At 37.4% G+C, this 21,444-nt stretch overlaps 2 protein-coding genes across 2 annotated transcripts; both read right to left on the reverse strand.

The window, feature by feature from the left end:
- Nucleotides 1–3,233: 3,233 nt before the first annotated feature.
- Nucleotides 3,234–9,676, reverse strand: LOC111321950 (uncharacterized). Its single transcript, XM_022924969.2, has 3 exons — nt 8,024–9,676; nt 5,143–5,810; nt 3,234–4,238 (listed from the first exon to the last, which is right to left on the reverse strand). Exons 1-3 carry the CDS (start codon nt 8,157–8,159, stop codon nt 4,050–4,052), a joined length of 993 nt encoding a protein of 330 aa, XP_022780704.1. The 5' UTR covers nt 8,160–9,676; the 3' UTR covers nt 3,234–4,049.
- A 963-nt stretch (nt 9,677–10,639) lies between these two features.
- On the reverse strand, nt 10,640–21,383 carry LOC111321946 (sperm-tail PG-rich repeat-containing protein 2). Its single transcript, XM_022924964.2, has 18 exons — nt 21,175–21,383; nt 20,228–20,373; nt 19,394–19,540; nt 18,651–18,818; nt 17,818–17,893; nt 17,591–17,661; nt 16,589–16,627; nt 16,270–16,314; nt 15,723–15,833; nt 15,441–15,520; nt 15,074–15,153; nt 14,462–14,516; nt 13,913–13,998; nt 13,599–13,708; nt 12,898–12,952; nt 12,378–12,500; nt 11,647–11,759; nt 10,640–11,056 (listed from the first exon to the last, which is right to left on the reverse strand). Exons 1-18 carry the CDS (start codon nt 21,278–21,280, stop codon nt 10,922–10,924), a joined length of 1,746 nt encoding a protein of 581 aa, XP_022780699.1. The 5' UTR covers nt 21,281–21,383; the 3' UTR covers nt 10,640–10,921.
- Nucleotides 21,384–21,444: the final 61 nt, after the last annotated feature.

Consider the following 21,444-nt stretch of genomic DNA (forward strand, 5'->3'; position numbering starts at 1 on the left):
TCTTCCTTGGCGTTGCGTTCCAATTTATTTGTTTGCATTTTCTTGTTTTTTTGTTTGCGTTGCATATTTTATTTGCTGCAGTATTTTTTGTTTGCGTTGCATTTTTTATTTGCTGCGGTACTTTTTTTCTTTGCGTTTTGATTTTTTTATCTGCTGCAGTATATTGTTTAGTTGCTGCAGTATATTTTTTGTTTGCTGCAGTATATTTTTTATTTGCTGCAGTATATTTTTTATTTGCTGCAGTATATTGAAATGAAAGATCAACCTTTGCCCTTGAATTCTGCGGTGGATTTGTGACCGTGGGTACATTTTAGCTTGGGTTTTTTTTACCTCGTTCAGCAGGCTGCCCGGACAGAAGTGTTTGGCCTTGTCTTCTCTTTATGTGGTAGAAAACCAGGATTAAAAAATCCGCTTAAATCAAGTGAAATCGGTAAAATAACGAAACCAGGAGCAAACGACACACGTATGGAACAATGTAAGCCATTTTTATTTAATATTTTCACTTTTAACTCTCTCTGTGGATATCTTGTAGAAAATCCTATACAAATCCTTATAAGTATGCAAATTGTGTTCCTTATGTGGTTCTCAAAGAGAGCTTGGGCCGCCTGTGGGAACATTTTGAGCGCTATTTTAAGAGTGGAGGTTCTCTATAACTGACTTCTAATAGAAAGACCAGAAAGTCTTCCAGAGCAGTTCACGTGCATGTGAAGTTTGCAGATTTAGGTAAAAACTGTCTAACATATGCAGACCGAGTCTTGCATGGGTAACTTCACACTTATGAGAGCAATTTTTTTTAACATGGCTTTTTTTCGCATATTCTTTCACATATCTTCACAGGTGTGCTTCCACGTCTATTTTGCATGTTGAACAAGAACTTTTCTAAATGTTCATGGATGTGAAACCCACAGATGCAGGTTCACATACAGAGTTTCTCTTGGTAAATTATTTTCGCATAACTTTCACCATTCTTAAATCTTGAGAAGTGGTTATCTACATGTGGGCAAGAAGGGATCCCACTCATACTGCTTGGAATCCCAGGTGGGAGGCAAGATCCCTGTTGCAATGACTTTAAGTCCTGGATGGGATCCTTCTTATTCAGCCTGGAATCTTGGGTGGGAGGCAGGATCCCAGGTGGGAAAACCCTGTCTCCCAGGTGGGACAGATGGGATACTGCTTATCCAGCCAGCAATCCCAGGTGGGAGGTGGGATCCCAGTCTGGATAACCTGTAACTCCCAGGCCAGGGATCCGAGATGAGATTGACAGGATCCTGCCTGAATCCCAGCTGCCTTTTTACCTGGGACATGAAATGTGATTCATGAGGTGTCATGTGCAATCAACATTTTCCTCTGGAACCAGGACTTTCTGTATTAAGATCCATGAAACTTGGGACAATGCCAGGTTTCTATTATCAGGGTATTGCAACTGTAATCATTACTCTATTTGTATCAAGGAGTCAGAGGTACTCTTAGCTCCCCCTAAACTCCATTCCCTGCTTATGTAATTTTAGGAGGAAGTACCAAAAGTACCAAATTTATTCCTCCCTTTGTTGAAATTCTTCTGTGGTACCAGAGGGTAACTATCTTGCCACCAAATAAACATTTTTGTTCCCACCAAATAATTTTGGATAACTGCTTCAACCCCCCCAATTTCTTTCTTTGATTTATTTGTTTCCAGTTAACAGTCTCCCCTGATACAAGGCATTTGTGATTGCTCTCAGAAGCCTTTGATTTAGTTTTGTTGTGGTAATTTTAATTGCTTCATAGTTTTGAGTGCCTTGTCTTCTGTGCTCACTTATTTTTCTTAAGCCTTTATCAACAACAACACTTTAATGCCTTTGAGGTCTCCACAATAAAGTAACCATAATTTCATTATGTCTTTATCATGTCAAACAAAAATCAGCTAAAACTAAACAAAAAACTTTAAGCCAAAGCTACGGAAAATGAGGCTTTTTTTTGGTATTTAATGCTTATCAATACATACATCACTAAGGTTTAAACCATTCAACATAAACAGGGCATGCTTTGAAGACTTTGAAAATGTGAACCCTTTCACTGCCAGAAGTGATTTGCAAGTTAGTAACTTCTTTCCTTAATATCTATACATCATCCTGCAAATAGTTACGGAGAATACTCAAACTTATCTCATCGAAGTTGCTCTCTTCATATTTAACCAAATGCTCATAATAAATTTACAAGAAAATATTGCGAGGCTATTGGAGAGAGTCATCAATCAGATCTTGGGAATTTAAAGGCCCATTTCCATCCGAGATCCTTTGCAGTCGTTTGCTTTTGTTTTGGAATCGCGCTATTGTTAAATGGCGAACTCTGATAGTCATTCACAAACACTATTAAAAAGAAAAACAATGATTTGGTGAAGAACACAGTAAACAAATTTTCAGCTAAATATTTGAGACTGAAAAATCATAAATCGAGTCTGTGTATAAATCTTGTACAAAGCTTACTTGATGTTGAAGGAAATTGTTCGGCTTCAGCACTAAATAAAATATAAACAAATAACCAATATTGGCCAAAACTGATTTACTTTACGCATTTCAATTATAGAATAATCACTTCTACAAATGAGATCGCTTACATACATATCTCAGGATCTCAAGTAAAAATCAGTCAAATAATTATTCTCATCTCGAAAAAATCTCCCCGGAGTCTCTAGTTCCATCGTAGGAACATTGCAATGACATTTCTGCAAAAGCACTGTCTGTAGTATTACCGAAACCCATGGTTGTTTTCCTTGCCCTCCATAACTCATACACAGACTCTCGAAGTCGATTAACCTTTGCCGAGCCGGGCAGACTCGGCCTTCCTCTAGACCGCTTCTTCGGTGGCATCAACTTTTCAAATGACGTTTTTCACCGTCATACATGTAAGAATTAAAAACTATTTACTGATATGGATACTACGATAGTTTGTTGTTCGCACATGATTCAAGATGGAACTTTGAAAACCCTAATTAGTAAGATGGAAGAAGATATCAAAGCGATTCCGCAACTACGAGGAAAATAGCGTATTTTTCATATATGAAAAATGATCCGTGCGCGCAAGGCATCTCGGTTGGAAATGGGTAAATCCAAAAAGGTGAAGGAAACAGGGAGGGGGCGAGGCTATTTATTCTACATCACTCTATCAGGACACTTCTGAGGAGTTGCATTTGATAGCTTAATCTTCCCAGACAGATATAAAAAAACAGTTCTAAAAATTACAAAAGATGCACAATCTGAAGAAACTCCAATTTTATTACTATGCAGTACATGAATGCACTTAGTCAAATCTAAAGAAGCATTCAAATGAGATTTGAAAAATCAACACAGATTTTCATGTCTTTGTATAGTTTCACTGATTTCTTAATGATGTAATGCAATGATTAAATGTCATTCTAAAAACATTTTAAATGCATTAACTTACAGTATCATTATGGATTATAAATATATTAGACTTTTTACTGAAATAAAAATGTGGTTTGAACAAACTTCAGCTCTTTTTCTAATTTATTTTTTGAACTAACAATTCCTTCTTAAAAAACTCAAAAAGAAATACTACATGGGTGAGACAACTGAGGCCAGTCAAAAAGTGCCAGTTGATTCCAGAGTTCCATTAGGATTTTACACACATTAAAGTTATCTTTTGTAATTTCAGTGCTTGTTCAAAAAATGTTAAAGTCAACTTCTGCTTAATAGCACTGTGATCATAACAACACCTGCTTCCCACTGATCTACACCTTGACCAAAATCTGTTGTTACCCACAAAAGTAGATTTCATCTATACATTTAACTATTAGAGTCTGACAATCCCTAAGATTGCTTTGTCTCTTCCATCTATATTGCTTGCAATAAAATTGCCTGACACAATTTAAGAGTACAATATTTTTTCCAAAGAGACACTGCAATGCTCCTGTCAGATTGTCGTAATCCTAAAGTAACCTTTAAAAACACAAATATAGAAAATAAAAAGCAAAGCTGGAACTTATGAAATCAAAAACAAGTTTTAACAACTTGTCCAGATTGTTATAACCTGAAGTGCTTTGATGTCATTGTTCATGGCTTTTCTCCAGAGGCAAGGCGTCGGTTGATATCTTCAATAACTGGGGGCAGATCATTGATGGAATCAATTACATAATGAGCCCCAGCATTGGCCAGGATATCATAAGATCGCTTGAGTTTCCTCTCAAGGTCACCTTCACTCAGGTTGGCAATCTCTTCTTCATTCAAGGCGACATAATTTCCCTTGGAAGGAAGAACAATAGTCATTAGAATGACCACCAGAAAAAGTATATAGTCCTCCAAAGTCTTAGATTGATGCAGTGATGAGAAAATAATTTTTCCCATTAAATCTGCAGCATGATATGCAAGTTTAGGGGAACTGCATCATGTAAATTTGTACCAAGTTGCAACACTCTTACTGTAACATAGTTGTCAATGCAAAACAATACTCATGTTTCATGTTTTCTCAAAAAAAAAACAAAAAAAAAGAAAACATTGCCTCTTTCCATACTGTAGAGCCTTGAAGTTTCATGTATTATCTCTAAAGACCAATACCAGCCATACTGCTTACTTCACAGAGTATAAATAATGTGGTCATTTATTTGTTACACTATGTAATTCTGCACTGAGTGTTTTACCAGGTGGCCACAATTCTATTTCTGCTAACTATTCTATGATTTTGGGTCACCAAATTTGATCTTTTTGTCAATTGGTCTGGGCTAGGTTGTTCAAAGCTGAGTTAAGTTAACCCAGGGTTAGCATGAAATTTTATTTTTAGATCTGAGAGCTTTGGGAGAAAGTTCGGTTTAATTATTTTGTGTCTACAATTTGATGATCGGATGCTCTTAAAAAGAACAGGGAAAATTATCTCATAAAGGTTCTTGAATAGAGAAATAAGGAAACCTGAATGAAAATTTAACCCAGGATTAGTGCTAATTGGCCCTCGAACAACTGGACCCTGATCTTCTAAGTAGGGGAACACTTGGCAAACAAATGATGCAAACATACCAAATTGAACTATAGTTCTTTAGGTAAGGTTGTTTAAATAAGAGTAACTTTTTCAGGAAGCTTATTTAAGATTCTAGGAGAAAGAAACTGGCTATTTTGAGATACTTTTGTTTATATTTGTATTGTGTACGAAACTTACTGTTTTGGCAAGTCCTACACTCCAGCAGCCTGCAGAAGTACCTTCCCTGACTCCATCAGCTGTGTCATCAACTTTAACAAGGGCCTCAATGGGATTGACATCCAGTCTGATAGCACTTAACCAGACCATGTAAGGATATGGCCGGGCTTGTGGTACCTCATCTGCTGCAACATAACAATCAGGAGTATAGCCTTGCTCAGTGGCAGCAACTTTCAGCACATCAATCATAGATTTAGTGAATCCGGTTGTGGACCCAATCTTCAGGTTCATGTTGCTGCGCAGGTAATTAACAGTGTCAACTGCGCCAGTGATCATCTGAGAGTAGTCCAAAATACAGTCAAGTTGTAAAGGAACAAAGTTGTGAAACATCCTTTCCACATCCTCCTCATTGGGAAAGCGACCCAGCTTTTCAAACCATCTTCTCCTGACAGACTCCATCTCTGTGACTTTACGGATGTGCACCCTTTTGTGCATTCCCATGGGCTCCCTTGCCTCTTCCATTGTGATTGGGACTCCCTCTTTTTTGAAGACTTCATTGAACACAACAGCTGGTGAATAGACACCGCAATCCACAACAGTGCCAGACCAGTCTAAGATAACTGCCCTTATCTTTCCTTGGTATTGACGGACCATTCTATACTCAGAGCGAGGATTTTTCAACAGAGCACCTGTAGTAGGGTAAAAAATCCTTTATCAAAAACATATATCAGCAGCATCTCTCAGAAAAGAGAAAGAGTAAGTCTGTACTGTGCTCGCATTATTCAAGTACTTTGCACAGCAACACTGTTCTCCCAAATTTTCAGTACAACCAAGTATTTTGTGTGCAGATGGCTTTATGAAGTAAATCAGGTTTACATGAACTCACAATTTCCTCTAAATAAGTTTTGTACTTTTTGACATACTGTTTCTTCATTTCATTAATTCTTCCATTCCTAGGGGTGACTAGCATCTAATTTTTCATCACTATACCACCCCCGAGTCACACATCAAGGTCACAAGAAATAAGGAATTGCCAACTAAAGAAGCTCTTGATTGTTTTAACAAACTCTCCTTGTCAGCACCTTAGGGAAAGTATAGATAACAGTATGAAGAATATGCACTCTGATCAAAGGTTGTAAAGGGTTAAAAGATACATCAAACTTTCAACAAAAACAATCAAGCTACACCAGTATAAAAACATAATTTTTGCACTAATTTTGATTTGAAGGCTCAGAAACTTTCTGAGAGAAAAATTAACAGTAGTGAACTTTCTGCAGTAGTTAATGGTGCATGAAATCTTCCAGTGCTCTTTGAAAATATTGGGCTACCAACACTGTACTTTAAGGTCACAACAAATTGTGCATTTATGACCTCAGCACTACCCCTACGATGATAAACATTTTTTTAACTGAAAACCACAAAGGCTAATATCTGATGAGTACCTTAAACATCGAACACTGAATAAACTGACTGCAGATTTATCATCAAACCCCTTTGCTATTAGAAAAAAGTCTTTATAGCAGAAACACTTATGGGGACAATGAGAACTTTTTAGAAACACAATATTACAAGTAATTTCATTTCAGCTCAAAGATAAATGTGTAAATAAGGTTGTTTCGTGTAGAAGCTCAAGTGTTTCATGCACGGAAAGAGATGAAGGTCTCTAAAACAGCAGGCATTGTTCTGTTGTAAAAACCTTTCCCATTAAAGAAAGGTAATTCACTGTGTGGCTGCAGTGTATACTTAAAGAAAACAAATAATCCCTTGAAACCCTGCATGTCATTTTGTATTCTTTCTAAGCAACTCTGTTCCATTAAAACAACAATTTCTATTTAAGATTTTTCTTCAGTTTTAAAGTCATAAAGGTCAGCTATATTGTTTGTTACATTTCTTGTAACAATTTGACTCATTTTTGCACTGAGTTACCTCTCTGCTGGGAAATATTTCCTTATACTCCCATTCTATTCTAAAACAAAGCCATATAGGCACAAAGGAACTCTATTGTTTTTCAAAAAAATTTTTTTCCTAAGAACTGTGTGCATTATGAGGTATGGGGCTGGGCGAAAAAAATGCCCTCTTCTGCATTGCATTAACTGAAAACCACATATTTTCCAGCCAATTAGTGTAGGTAATCACATGGGGCTGAGTAAAACTGGGGATTAATATCAAGTGTGTTTTCAAGAGTTGCAGAAATAAGCCAAGTCACACAGTGACGAGGAAAATTTCTGAAACTTCTGAAAACGCAGGTGACATTATTACAAGGAATGAAAACTGTGTTCATACAAGATAAGACAAACTTATAAAACTACACACTGTTCTATTTCTGAATGAATAGGATCACTGCCCTCATGAACTTCCCAATCTTGCCCACACTGTTTCCGATCAGGAAATACGTAACACCAAGAAAAAACACACAGCAAGTTAGCATTCAATACCGGTCTGACAAGTTTAGCCTGAAAATGGACACTGTTCTTGTTTCTAGACCAATCTACCTGTTCTTTTCTGTGCGTAGAATAAACGTTAAAAGCGTCGGTTAAAAAAAAAATCAAGTAACAGCTACAAAAATAGTTTTTTAGGTAACATTGCAATTGATGATTGTGTTTGCTTTCAATAAGAGATATAGTGTGCATGTTAAAAGGACATGGTAAAAGATACATTTAAGATGACGATGAGTTTGACAGGGCCAAATCGCGACCCTTCCGCCATTACTTTACCCATCACAGTGAATAACTTGGTTTTACCAACTGATAATGAAAACTGGCCATCCTAGAGTTTCTGAAGCCAACGCTTTGAGCGTTGTCCTTTGTCAGAGCAAAGAAAACTATCACAGATAAAATCGATCGTATTCACCCTAAACCAAAGAATGAATTGCATGTATAGACGAACTGAAAGTTTTCCTTACCGTTGACAAGTTTCAAATCATGATCACCAGTGTTCACAGTGGCCGAAGGTGCTTGGGCTTTTGCTTGATGAGCACTTCGAACCAAGATATTGGTCAAACTTACGAGAGGACGAAGAGCCCGAGTCGAAGACTGCATTCTTAGTCGAGGTGTAGATCAGTTGATATGGAAGCGTGAGGAAAATTGGGACAACGTACTTCGACCGCCGCGATGTATGCGTGCGAAAAAAAAGTTATAGCTCCCGGTACATTAGAGTGAGCACCGGACGTCAACAAAGGCCTGTTTACCGCTTCACTGTCATGTGATGTCCGCGTGTTGTGGATTTATGGCGTTATGATGTCACGCTTGTTTAATTAAAAACAACTACCTGCCTGGGCGGCGAACTTCAACAAAACAATATAAATAATAATTAGCTTTCCAAATATTGTTAGAGGTACGCTTGTTCCTACCGCAAATGGATTTTCAGATCATTATTTATCCTGGGGTCGAAAGTAAATTTCAGTTCAGTATTTGTTTTTCAAGAATTCCAGGTTGGCATGGCCTAGCTTGACTGCTAACCATTTCATATTGTCTTGATAAAACAATAATGTCTCTGGTTACTCAGGCGGTTTGCATCAGCTGAAAAATTAAACACTTTTGTTTTATTCATGCAAGGATACCGCCTTAAGCGCCCTGATATCCTGGAGAATATTTCACGCCAATGATGTAAAAGCTGGAAAAATGCTCCGGAATAACTGTGATCGAGGCCAAGGTCGAAAGGCTTTTCGAATTTCCGGTGGATAAAGTTGCGTGAAAGCCCACACACGTATAGAAATCAATGGACGAATAGTAGAAGCTATTGAATAAAACAACAGCAAAATATTCAGCCTTCTTTCTCCTCTGTTGTCAAATTTTCTGACAATTGTCGCGTTACGCCAGAGAATTGTCGATTCATCTTTGCTTCACGTGGTAAGCGATGTTAGTGGTGTTCCGTTACGTAACCAATAGCCTCAGGCCAGAACCTTTGCGAGGTTGGTGAAGTCAATGAAGACCATTCTGAAGATGTAGTTTTCGGATAAATTTGGGGAGAACCCCTGTGATGCGAGAAATATAGTACAGTTCTTCGCTCATAATTACGACGGAGCTTGCGTGACATGTAACGCATTCGCGGCGTGATGTGCAGCATCCAGCTAATTGGAGTTTGAACTCTAATCCACATGTGATCTAGTCGCGTGACCACTTTCTTGGCGACAAGCCGAGAATATGCATTTCTAGGAAGGGAGGGAGTGTCTTGAAAATTGAAATATCAACGACGAAAGCTTCCTAAAGTTGAATGTCAATGTGATACACATCTTGTGGAGTGAAATCGATTGGATGTACAACGATTTCTATGCTCCATAGAGTACTTAAGTTCAAAATAATTTTCTGCTGGAAGCGGAAGATTGCCACCCGCACCCGGTTTGATCGAATGAGCTGCCTCGTTACTCCCTGTATCTCCAGCAGTGTTTGGGACAAACTGAACTCAAGTTTTTCGCGGATTTTAAAACAAATCGTCGAGATTTCATCTGTTCAAAGCTTCAATCGATCGCAGACTAACGCAGTCGAGATTATGACAAGACAGCTGTATCTCCACCGACGCGTTCTGTTGTTTACTCGTAAAGAACCAAAACTTGGTGATGAACATTGTATTAAACCAGTCAGCGCTTGGGAAATAATGAGGCACGTGATATTCATGCGGAGGTCATTTGTTGATCCGAGGAGGGGGAGGGACAGTAATCCCTTGAGAAGCCATACATGAAATGATGAATGGCTGAGGGCCGATCATTTAACTCTTGAGGGGGGTGGGGGTGGGTGATTTGAAAAAAAAATTCCTGCAAGAGCTTGTTGGAAGAAAAAAATTGCATGCAGCCCAAATTTAACAGAAAAAAAATTCTTGCGTTGCTGTAAGAAAGGAAAAAATGTTAAAAAAAAAAAAATATCCTGCAGAGCATTTAGAACGGAAAAAATATCCCAGAGGATTGCAAGAAAAAAAATTTCTTGATGACCAGAAATCACTTACCCCCCCCCCTCAAAGGTTAAATGGTCGGTCCCTAAATGAATGTCCTTGGCCCATATTTACCATTGTTTTCGCTTTAACACGTATTCGTTTGTTGCGGAACCGGCTCAAAGAAAAGGCCGGCTAATCCCGAAGGGACGTAAAAATAAGGGACGTAAAAAATTAAAAAGTTGTGTGGGGGAGGGGAGGGGGAGCGAAGTTAACTGCGCATACGTGAATGTAACTAAAATATATCCGAAAATATATTTTCCAAAGTAACGCCCACTTCGAAATATTTCGAATGTTGACCCACCGTACGTTAACGTATCAGTTATCATATATTTTCGCGAAGAATCCTTCACAGTCACTTAACAAAATAAACAATGATGACATCGGTTCCGTTGTCTTGTAGTTCTGACAAATTTTAAGATGAAGACCAAGGGGTGCTCAGTCGAGCGACAGACGCACTCTTAAAATGGGATTTCTCTTCGACCGAGAATACATCGCCAGACCTACCAAACGATCAGATAAAGGAGCATTCACTGATTTGAAGTTGAGCAGATAAGTGAAGAGCATCTGCGAAAGAAACGTTGAAATTTGCTACTAATACTTAAAAAGTACTTTAATTTCTTTTTATTGAGAAAAAAGCCTTTTGTATTTATAGCAACGATTAATGAATTTTTATTCCAATAACTGGTCACTAACACCACTAATTCTCTTTAGTAATATTTACACCAAATTATACGCGCGACGCCTAAACCCTCACGACCTCGCATGAGTATTTCCTTTATTCAAGATCTCTAAAAACTCTCAATTTCTGCGAAAACAAGGAGATTCCCAAGAAGTATAAAACCCGCTGGGACAGAAAAAAGTGAAAACTTCCTCCTCAGACACCTAGTAAGAAAGCTTGTTTTGATGGTGATCTCCGTTCTAAGCCATCTTCGTAGGGCATCGCCACAGGATTGTTTAAGGTGGCATTGAACGTTCCCCTGAGCGCAGAATGCATCTGTAGTGGACTCAGCTGAGGAATAAAAAGGAAATGAATTAACTCTGCTTCTAGTAACTGCTTTTTGAGCAAGATAAATAACAAAGCTAGGCCATAATAATACTGACTGAAAATGATGTTCCTATATTTCGTGTTGAAGAATTAAAAAAATTGCCTTTGAAAAGGACACAACATAGAAATAATGTTCGTATAGGGAAAAACGAAAGAGTTAAAATAAGCCAAAAAGTGGGTTTACTATGCTTAACTTTTGAGGGTGCGCGAAGGCTTTCGAAAGCGTTCGTTTTGTCATTATTACTATTATCATTATTATTACTTTTAATAATTTTAGACTATTTATCGTTCACAAGTATTTGAGAGATTGAATTCCAAAAAAGTTGCTTTTTCTGTTGATAATTTTACTAGTGAACTCTTGTTTTTAGCTATGCAAATTTAAAATGAATGCAATTCATAGGATCATTACTAAGTAGAAATTGGATTTTAGTAAAGTTTTGATTTGTTACTCAATTTTAAATCAATTTGAAATCATTATTATCATTATTACTTTAAGCTTTTTGTTGTTTGACAGTTCCCTACGCGAAAATCAGCCTCTCCACCTGCACACATACCTCATAGCTCCCAGGGCCTGGATTTTCATTTCTTGATGATTTAAATCTTTGTTCTCTGGTAGTGATCAGACCACCCCGGGCTGAGCCATCTTTTAATTCATATTGGCCTGGCCCTATGAAAACAGATGAGAATTAATATCAATGTGCAGTGGTTTTAAATCATTCAAAGAAGGAGGAGATGTTTGGAAATATCCATACACAATCCAGCAAACAGACCGAGAACAGTCAAACTTATAGTAGAAGTCGTCATCTTGTTCTAGCACAGAATTCTCGTAACTAATTTATCAGAAAATGAATAACAACTAAGTTTAAGAAACGATCTTCTGTACATAATCGCATAACTCGTAATAATGAGAAGATTGACATTCTATTATTCAGATCAGCTACCGGCCAAAGGTCCTTTGCCTATAGAGCAGTATCTCTGTGGAACATGTTAGACGAACACCTGAGAAACGTTACATCTGTAAAGGCCTTTTAAGAAAGTCCTGAAACTTGCCATGAACGAATGATCGAGTGACAGTTAGAATTTAGAATTTAACAATAGCTTGTCAGGTATAGTTAGCATTCATATTTGTAAATAGGTACTGAAAAACCTTCTTTTTTTTTTTGGGAGTATTTATCATTAAAGTTTAAAGTTTAAAGATCTGAAGTGACAGTTTAACAACTAGAGGGGAGAATTAACAATCAGATCTTGGAAGTTAAAGGGTTATCGAAAGTCTTACAACACTAACCAGGATCTCCTTCTTCCGACATGACTTGACGCTGTCCATGGAATCGATTAGACGAGGATAAAAACGCTCCCTTTTTCTTGGAGTTCTTATTCGTTCTCTGAGCGTAATTGTATAGAACCCGACCTGTTGAAAGAAATACACGTTCTGTTATTTCAAGTATAGCTATCTATCATAGGGCTTACAAGATTTCAATGAACACAAATTTCTGACTTTTTTCAAATTATTTCAGTTACATTACACTACTTAACGTTATGCGGCCATTCATTAACAGTCTCGCCAGTGCTACATTGAAATTAACCACTAAACGAATAAATGAAAGAATCTTGGCGCACCAATGCGACCCCCTCTTATTTCGGCACTAAGTTTACCGTGTCCAAGTATTACCACAAAAAATAAGTAATGTGTTATTCTCTAAATGTTTTTTTGTGACCACAAAAGTAAAACTTGAAAGGGGGTCATTAACGGAGTCATTCCCTTGGCACATGAATCTCGGTAACTCTGGTGAGGTCACTACACACACCTTGTGTTGAGTCGTATGAATGTCCGACTTCATAGGACCCTGGCGGTGGGTTATCCTGGGGGAAAAATAACGGATTAAAATACAAGTGATAATCATCTGATTGCGTAAAATTATCGAAGCACAACATGCACTGACTAGTAGTTACAGCAGCAGCTTTGTGGCAACCAAATACGAAACTATGAAAGTTAGACTCTTAATAACGATGTAAGTAAGCAAACGTTGAATTCAAGGGAAGAAGGGGTGCAGTCGGTAATCGTGACGTGTCGCCGACGCTCACCGGGGCTTACCGTAAAATGTCGATTATCAGATTTTCTCCCTCCCCCTTCCTCCTCCTCACCCGCATATGAGAAACTTGTGCTATGCCCTGGAAACAAGCCACTTCCCTGACAACCACAATTACCGATGTAGTTCACCCGTTCTTTCTCTCGTCTCCACTCACTATGAAGAGGCTGAGAGGCTACACATTTGGCATATGATCCCCTCAGGGGTATTCCTGTTTCTGAAGCAGGAGACGAACAGGAATAACGCCCCCTCCCAACCCCCCCAGATACGAAGCCTCCCGCGACACGAGGAGACTCTAACACAGATATCTGTATAACGCTTCAAGGGCACTTACTTCAAAGAAAAGTTTAAGTGGTTTAATGTGTTTCATGTGTGATCTACAAAAATACTCGACAAATTAAGGAGCCAGAAACACTTACCAACACCACCCCTGGGGGGGTGTGGAGTCTACCAGTGGCAGATACAAAGGTGGATGAGAGTGGTTCTTCTTTACTTTTAGCTTTGTCTTTAGTTAGGTAATGGGCGGGACCTTGGAAATAGATAGAACAAACGTTGTAGAGAAGAAGAGGCGAGAAAAAATCGAGTTGTATTCGCAAAACGAAACCTCTGCTGTCTCTTTCAAACTTTCAGATCGTGTCAGATACATTTTTACCCCAAGCTGTTTTTACCTGTGTAAAATTCACCAGAATATTTACAGACATAGTAAAGCAAAACATCTTTGTTTTGATCATACCAGGCATCTGTTCCTCCTTTCTTCTCATCATGGGTGCTATTCGTGCTGCTGTTGAACCAAATGCACCTTTCCTGGAACTCTCGACACTGCAAAGAATTTAACAAAATGACTTGAAAAGAAAGGCAATTATGTGAAAAAAAGCCTATATAACGTTATCATCTGAGCTGAAAACAATTCCTCCCTCCTACAGTACCCTATGAACAAGGGTTTCCTTTAAGTGCAGAAGTGGATGGTACCGAAACTAAGAACACATGATTGCTGTCTAATTCTATCTGGATGTAAATTTTCAATCAGTTGCTATTGCAATTAAGTGTTGGCTTTATCATGGGGACTTTGATTAAGAATAGAACCAAGTCTGCCACAACCTTCATCTCAGATTTCTTTAAATTTATCACCAGACCCCCCTCCCCCCTGCAAATGCAATCTGGAACTTAATTTGATTCAAGACAACTTTCAGTCATTCAATTGTGGAAATTCAGTTTAACAGGCCAATAATCAACCAAAAATTTACAAATAGAAGAACATGCTCTTGTATCAAATTTTACTTACTGTGCCTTTCTAATCAACTCTGATGTCATGTCTGGAATGGTATATGATCCTGGTCCTGCGAGAGAGCATTTAAAATTACCTAGATTAATCCACTTTATTCCTCAATCTCATTAGTAATTCTCATTACTGTCTGTCATGCAATTCTCATGATGCTGGTTCAGAGAATTTGGTACTGGATCAACTGTTGATTGAAATAAATAAAATTATGCAACAATAACTTATAATCAAGACCAAAACAATGACACAGTCACCATAACACACTCAAAAGCATCTTATAATTCAGAGACAAATCTGAATTTCTCTCATTTTGACCAAAAGTGATAGCGTTTTATTAGGAAGCAACAGTGAGTATCAAATGCTCAAAACAGTCCACCACATCACTGCAACCATGTTTGATTTTGGTGAAAGAGGGATTGGCTTGAATGTTTCTCTTTAAACACTTCACAAAGTAAAGTCAGATTTGGACATTTGCTTGTACTTCAAGCTAAAAAAGCTCTCAACTAAATATAAAACAAAGGAATGTTAAGAAATGCCCTATTCAGGTTTAGAATATGTTTGCATTTGAAAGGGTAAAAGAGGATATCTACGTATTTGACTCATTGTAAGACTCACCAGGGGTCCTTTTCACATGATGTTCCCCTTGAAATCGCACAGATGTTTGACCAAAAGGACTTCGCTTTAATCCAGTGGTCCTACAAATTAAGAAAACAAACCCCATTGGAAAAATGAGTTTAAAAAAAATCAAAATTTATGTGCTCCTGATGATAACTTCTTGTAGTTTTAAAACCATTTATTTACATTTGACTTTGGGATGGAACACATTGTATTTTTCAAGTTGATCCAGGAAATAATCAGATACCCTGTACACCAGAAATGGTCATGTGAAAGAAATTATAACCAAAATTTTGAACCAAAACTGAGTATAGGATAAAAATTTAATGGAACAAAACACTTTTCAACATGGAAGATTGGTGTATACCTTTTGAGTATTTCTAAGGAATTGCGCGGATCATTGTATGTGCCAGGAGCAGGTGTCTCTCTCTTGCTGTTTCCAAAACGCTAAGAAAATACAAGTAAGGAAAAATACACTCAGCTTTGTTCTGAGTTAGGGTAGCCTGTGGCAGGTTAGGCCTAAAAAGGCAACATCCTAATAGATTAGAAAATAAAAGACAAAATAATACACACAACATAAAAAACAATTATAATAAAAAAAGAAAAAACTGAAAGTCAAAAAAAAAAAAAATCAATTGAAGTGTCATACCCTGGACTGAGTGCCAAATGGAGGGTGAACAATTGGTTCATCTTGATTGATAGGTGGTGGTATAGCTGAGAACTGACTTTTAATTTCATATTTCCCAGGACCTGGGACAGCCTACAAGCAAAGAAAAACATAAACATATCAAAAAGCTAGTAATCTATTATTACCAGCAGGCAATGAATCCTTGCAGGTGTGATGCTATTAAAGTGACTGTAGGAAAGTTCTAAGTATGTAAAGATTCAGGCTTTGATGGGATTTGAACCTGTGCCTCCCTGATACTTATAGTTGGGCTCTACTACCAACAGAGCTTAACAAAACTATATGTTAGGACTGAGGCACATGTTAAATAAATAAATTTAATATGTACTGCTGTTTAGCACCAATCAGTTGGTTGAACACAAATTGATCGTCACCAACTAGCAGCAGCTGCTGCATTTTGACTCAGTATAAACTGCTATTTAATATAGTCATAACAAAATTACATAATAATAGTTATCATTATTAACAATTTTTTTGAACATGAAAATTGTAGCATATCATAATTTCTTACCTTCTTTTCTTCTACCACCACTATGGATTCATGATATCGGGGTAACTAGAGAAAAAAAACAATAAAATTACGTGCCATTTATTGTTAATTTGTTAATTATACATGTTGACCACAGTATTACATAACCAAACCATTTGACTGTAAAGCCCCCATTTACCTTTAACTTGTCATGTCAATTCTGACTACCCTAATTGAAAACATTCCTTTATATTCATTAATGAATCTCAAACATTTATTTAGCTGTAACACCACAAATGACCATGGATGTATCAGACTTGACCTGTTTTTGTCTAACTACTAGTTTAATTGACAATGTTACCTTAGATTCAAAAGGTTGCTTTCTGCTTTCCTCTATCACCTGGAAATTTCAAAAAATAATTTAATATATTAAGCAGATCTATATAACTGATGTTTGGGTGTGTAAAAGGTCAGTGAGTAGCAGCCACCTGTCAGGGAAACCTAATCACTAGGTTGTGAGTAGCAGTTTATCTCATGGGTCAGTGAACCAATACTCATGGTCTTAAAATGAGGAGAATTTGCTATCTTTCTATAATCAAGAAATGGATAGATATTCTAGTCTTCTCGGATAAGGATGAATAAACCATAGGCCCCATCTCCTGCAGGGTTAGGAGTAGGAGACGTTAATTTCCCACGCACAAGATTACTGTGTGATGGATGTCCTCCCCTGGGTGGGATGGGTGGGTGTTGACTCTGAAAAATCCCTATGGGGAGTGGTTAATTAACCTATGTATGTATGTATGTATGTAGGTATGTATGTATGTATGTATGTATGCATGTATGCGTGTATGCGTGTATGCGTGTATGTGTGTATGTATGTATGTATGTATGTAATAACCCTCCTGGTTGCCTCATGCCAATGAAGAGCTGAGCTACAGCAAATACAGGCCGCTAAGCTAAAGAGAAGATCCCTGAATATTACAGTCCATATATTTCTTTCATAGTTAATTCTGTCTTTTTGGAGAAAATGACCCTAAGTATTTCTATTCTCAATTGTTTTCAATTTATTCCTCTCTAATAGTCCATTTTACAGTTCTGTGCTTGGTTACCAAGCGTTTGAACGGGAGTGAGGCTAGAGATGACCTTGTTCTGATACAAACCTCGCTGCCTTTCAAATGTAAATCACTTTGTTATCATGCTAACTAGATACAGGTCTCTATCACAACAAGGTCATCTTTAGCCTCACTCTGAATCAAAGGCTTGGCAACTAAGTACACAACTGTAAAATGGCCTATTACAGTCACATAGCAGGAAAAATTTTACAGCTATTTTTATAAGTTTGACAACTCATTTTATATCTTACCAAATCAATTGGTGCTCTAATCTCAGGGTCCTTGAATGGATCATACTGTCCAGGACCTGGCCCACCAGTTCCTTAGAAATACACATTAAACTGTTTAATAACTACAAGACAAGTGTGATGTAAATTCATTTTGAGTGACAGTAGTGTAATGAAGAAGTTTCATTCAGTTAGTAGCAGGAGCAAACATACCCTTTCTCAGGACATGTTCATCTTAACACCACACCAACCTTTAAATTGCATTCTCTTTGATGTCCTGTTCCCAAAATGAACTCCCTTGTATCTTTGAACAGTGGCAGTATCCCTCTGTTAGTGAATGAAAAGTTCAAATAATGTGATGTAAAGAATTGGAAACATATGACTATGAAATCCATTACAACTGTGTAGGCTGCTTTAGTGATCTCCAAATGTTGATCAAATCTTTTTGCATATCTGATGTCTACGTCATGATTCATATCATAAACATAATCAATTTTTTAAAGCTAGCCATGGTATATTGCAACTCCAGGGTTTTTACTGTTTTATAGGCCTTGGACATTTCTGGGAGAATTAATGAAGCATTCTCTAATAGTTTGTAGCAGATTTGTCTTCATTCTTTCGGTATCTGAAGTCGATAAAACAATTACTGTACTCTCACTGGTTGGATATGAGATAGTTTTGACCATTTCAGCACTAAGAGCTTCGTTATTCATTATCTGTTACCTCATATCCAATGTGCATTCATGGATTAAATGTTTAAAACATTTCAATGATAATTTGGACTGTGCTATCTACTTGTTTTCATGACCAGCACAATGACTAGTGAGGGTCATTAAGAGAACCTGAGAGAAGGTTGGATATTACAAACAAATGGTAAGTGCTCATGATTTATTGGATTTTTAATCTTTCTATGCCATGTTTTTACCATAATGCAACTTATGCATTCATAAAATAATTTTTCTATTATTTATAAGATTGATTTGAAAGCATGGTATGCATGGTATCACAGCTAGTTATTTGATTCTTTGCAAAGTATTTTTTTAACATAGCTTCTAATTCTAATTTCTTCAAATTCAATGCTTACATGATTAACACTATAAAAAGCAGGACCCATGGTGGTGTCACGATTTGGCATATCCTGTGGCCTTAGAGTTCCATCAGCTCCTTCTTCATACCCATATGCTTTGCCAGGTGATGGAATGGAGGGTGGGTCAGCCTTCCGCTGAAATGTGATACGACTTGTCTTGTATAGCTATTAAGACAAACAATATATTTGTTTTAAATTATAGCCTATTAAATGATTGTATTTGTTTAAGTGAAGATTCATCCTAATTGGCTTGTAGTTCACTCCATTATTTTAGGTAACACAATGCCAGGAATGGTCCTCCATGTATTTCTCTTAACTGTGAACAAAGTTACAGGATGGTAAAGCCAAAAGCTTGATGTTTGGAAAAATTTCATTTTACCATGATTGGTGGTAACTTGGCAATTTGATTGCCCAGTTTTCCATTGTCAATAAGAGTATAGACAACGCTACTTGCAGACTCACTCAGCTGCACCTTGTGAGTCCACAACATTTTGACCACTCCCATGATGAATATTGTTGTGGATAAGAGCAAAAACCACACTGAAACACCATTGATTTCATAACTCTAAGCAAGGAGCTCAGTTCTTCACCCACGAATAACATCATAACTAACTTGTATCAAATCCAGGGAGTGACTGATTATATTTGATGTGTCCCAAAAAAAGATGAATATTTCTGTGTCAATTAAAAATTCCATGTTTTGTCAATGTAACAAATTATGAAAAATCTTGGCCACTTACTGATCCATCTTTCATCCCTTCCTGAACTTGTACATCAGGGGGTGGTGCTTTTTGAGGCTGATTCTCTCTCAACCAATCACTTCTCTTTTGTAAGTTGTAAGCTCCTGGTCCCGGGGTAAGAGATTGTTTATCACTGAACCTGGAAGCCTGTATTGATAGATACAGTAAGGTCTTCACTCATACACTATATGAGCACTTGCAGTGATGCAGATAAATTTGTGCCCTCCAAAAGTAATCTTACTAATCACAGTAAGATCATCAAATTAATTTTTGCTTTTGTCTGAATTTCTTGCCAAACCAGCCCATCACAACTTTTTCAAAAGCTGACAAAATCCTTCGTTAGCATCATACCATTTTCCATGCCCACTATCCACAACAAACTACATGGTGTATTAAGAATTTCATAAATACCTAAAAAAAAATGAGCTGATGGACCATCCATCTAGGATGTAAAGATTTAAATCCAGGAACAAAAGCATACAAGATCCAAAAGAATATTTCAGTAAAAAAGTTTTAGTTTCAATGAATTCACTTCAATATGAAATTTTTAGCATGGATTGCAGCGTGAACATATGAACATTCCCGACATCATTCTAGTAAAAGTAGTTTTCTAAAGATATATTTAATTCTTTTGATGAAATATTGAATGTATAATGTAAAAAGGAAATTGCAAAAACTGATGAGGATGCATCTTGTCACATGATAGGGATAGATCGATGGTGGCCAAAGTGTTAGCCAACAGTCGACCCACAGTCAGCCGACTGTCTACTGATGTATTGGCCGATGCATTTGTGGGATCGGATTCTTAACCTTTACTGAAAACACAGTACTCACTCTGTTGGCCAATGTGTGCCCTCCCCTTACTCTCTCTCCCATTATACCAGGATCATATTGGCCAGGTCCTGGAGCAGCTATGACATTGTCACCAACATCTAGAAATGTTTCACGTGCTGTCATGGATAGGAATGGTGCATACCCATCTGCAGAGCACAAAAGTTGGGTAATTGGCCTTAAATTTTTAAAGTCTATAAAACTATTACCTACATTTTAAGATCCTGTTTAGAATATAGACCAATACTGAAAGTCATTGATAATAAAAATACAGTAACTGATTTGAACCCGGAGATAACATTTCATTGTGTAGTTTGATCGTTCCTGGGTGAGAGTTGTCCTGAGAAGGACTGTTGTTGGTAGGCGCAGTTGAATATTTTTATAGAAACTGCGCGGTATAAATTTAAATTTAATAATAATAATAATAATAGACTAGTGACTGACATCTCAACAACCTGAGTAGTTGTAGCAGGTCGGTAAGTGTTTTGTCAAATTGCATTTAAGTCGTATTTAATAAGTCGTAGTAAACAAACGACAGCGCACTGTACATAAAATAAAGGACATGCATGAAACAGGAGAATTTACAGGCGAGTTCTCATGGACAGCTAGGATGTCACCTCCGATCTATTGGTATCACTGCTGGTATGCTGTTAAGGGTACTTAACGTAGCTACGGTATTTTCTTTCTTCCCAAGTACTTTGAGGAAGTGTTGAAGGTAACTTTGTGGATGTAAGTCCACATGCACAAACATATTTAGTGACGCTAAGAATTGGAAGCCTACACGTCCATGTACAGTGCTAGATTTAGTAAATTTGTACTCAAACCTTTCGAAATACACTCATTTCTTTATTGAAATGTGGGTTTTTGGTTTTACGCTGCACTAAATACAACATTTTAATTCACAGCTGGACTAAACATTTTTGTTTAATTCTACTGTTTCTAAACCATACCATATTTTGGGCGTCCATATTCCGGGGCTTCATACGATCCCGGCCCAACAGTCTGACCTGTACTGTCAGTTGGTTTTGTAAGCGTCCTTGGGGCTCGATCGTACATTTTCAGCAGCCAAAATATTACTGTTACTACCACGATCTGTTCGCTGACTTTTTCGGTCAGTTTCGCACAAACATGGCGGGTCGTTGTTGTTATGGAAACATCTCTATGTGAGTGCGGTGGACTGGAGACTAACTAACGACCGTTTTTTAGGGTCATTTTGGGGT

Source organism: Stylophora pistillata, chromosome 1 (genome assembly GCF_964205215.1).
Source record: "Stylophora pistillata chromosome 1, jaStyPist1.2, whole genome shotgun sequence".
NCBI lineage: Eukaryota > Metazoa > Cnidaria > Anthozoa > Scleractinia > Pocilloporidae > Stylophora > Stylophora pistillata.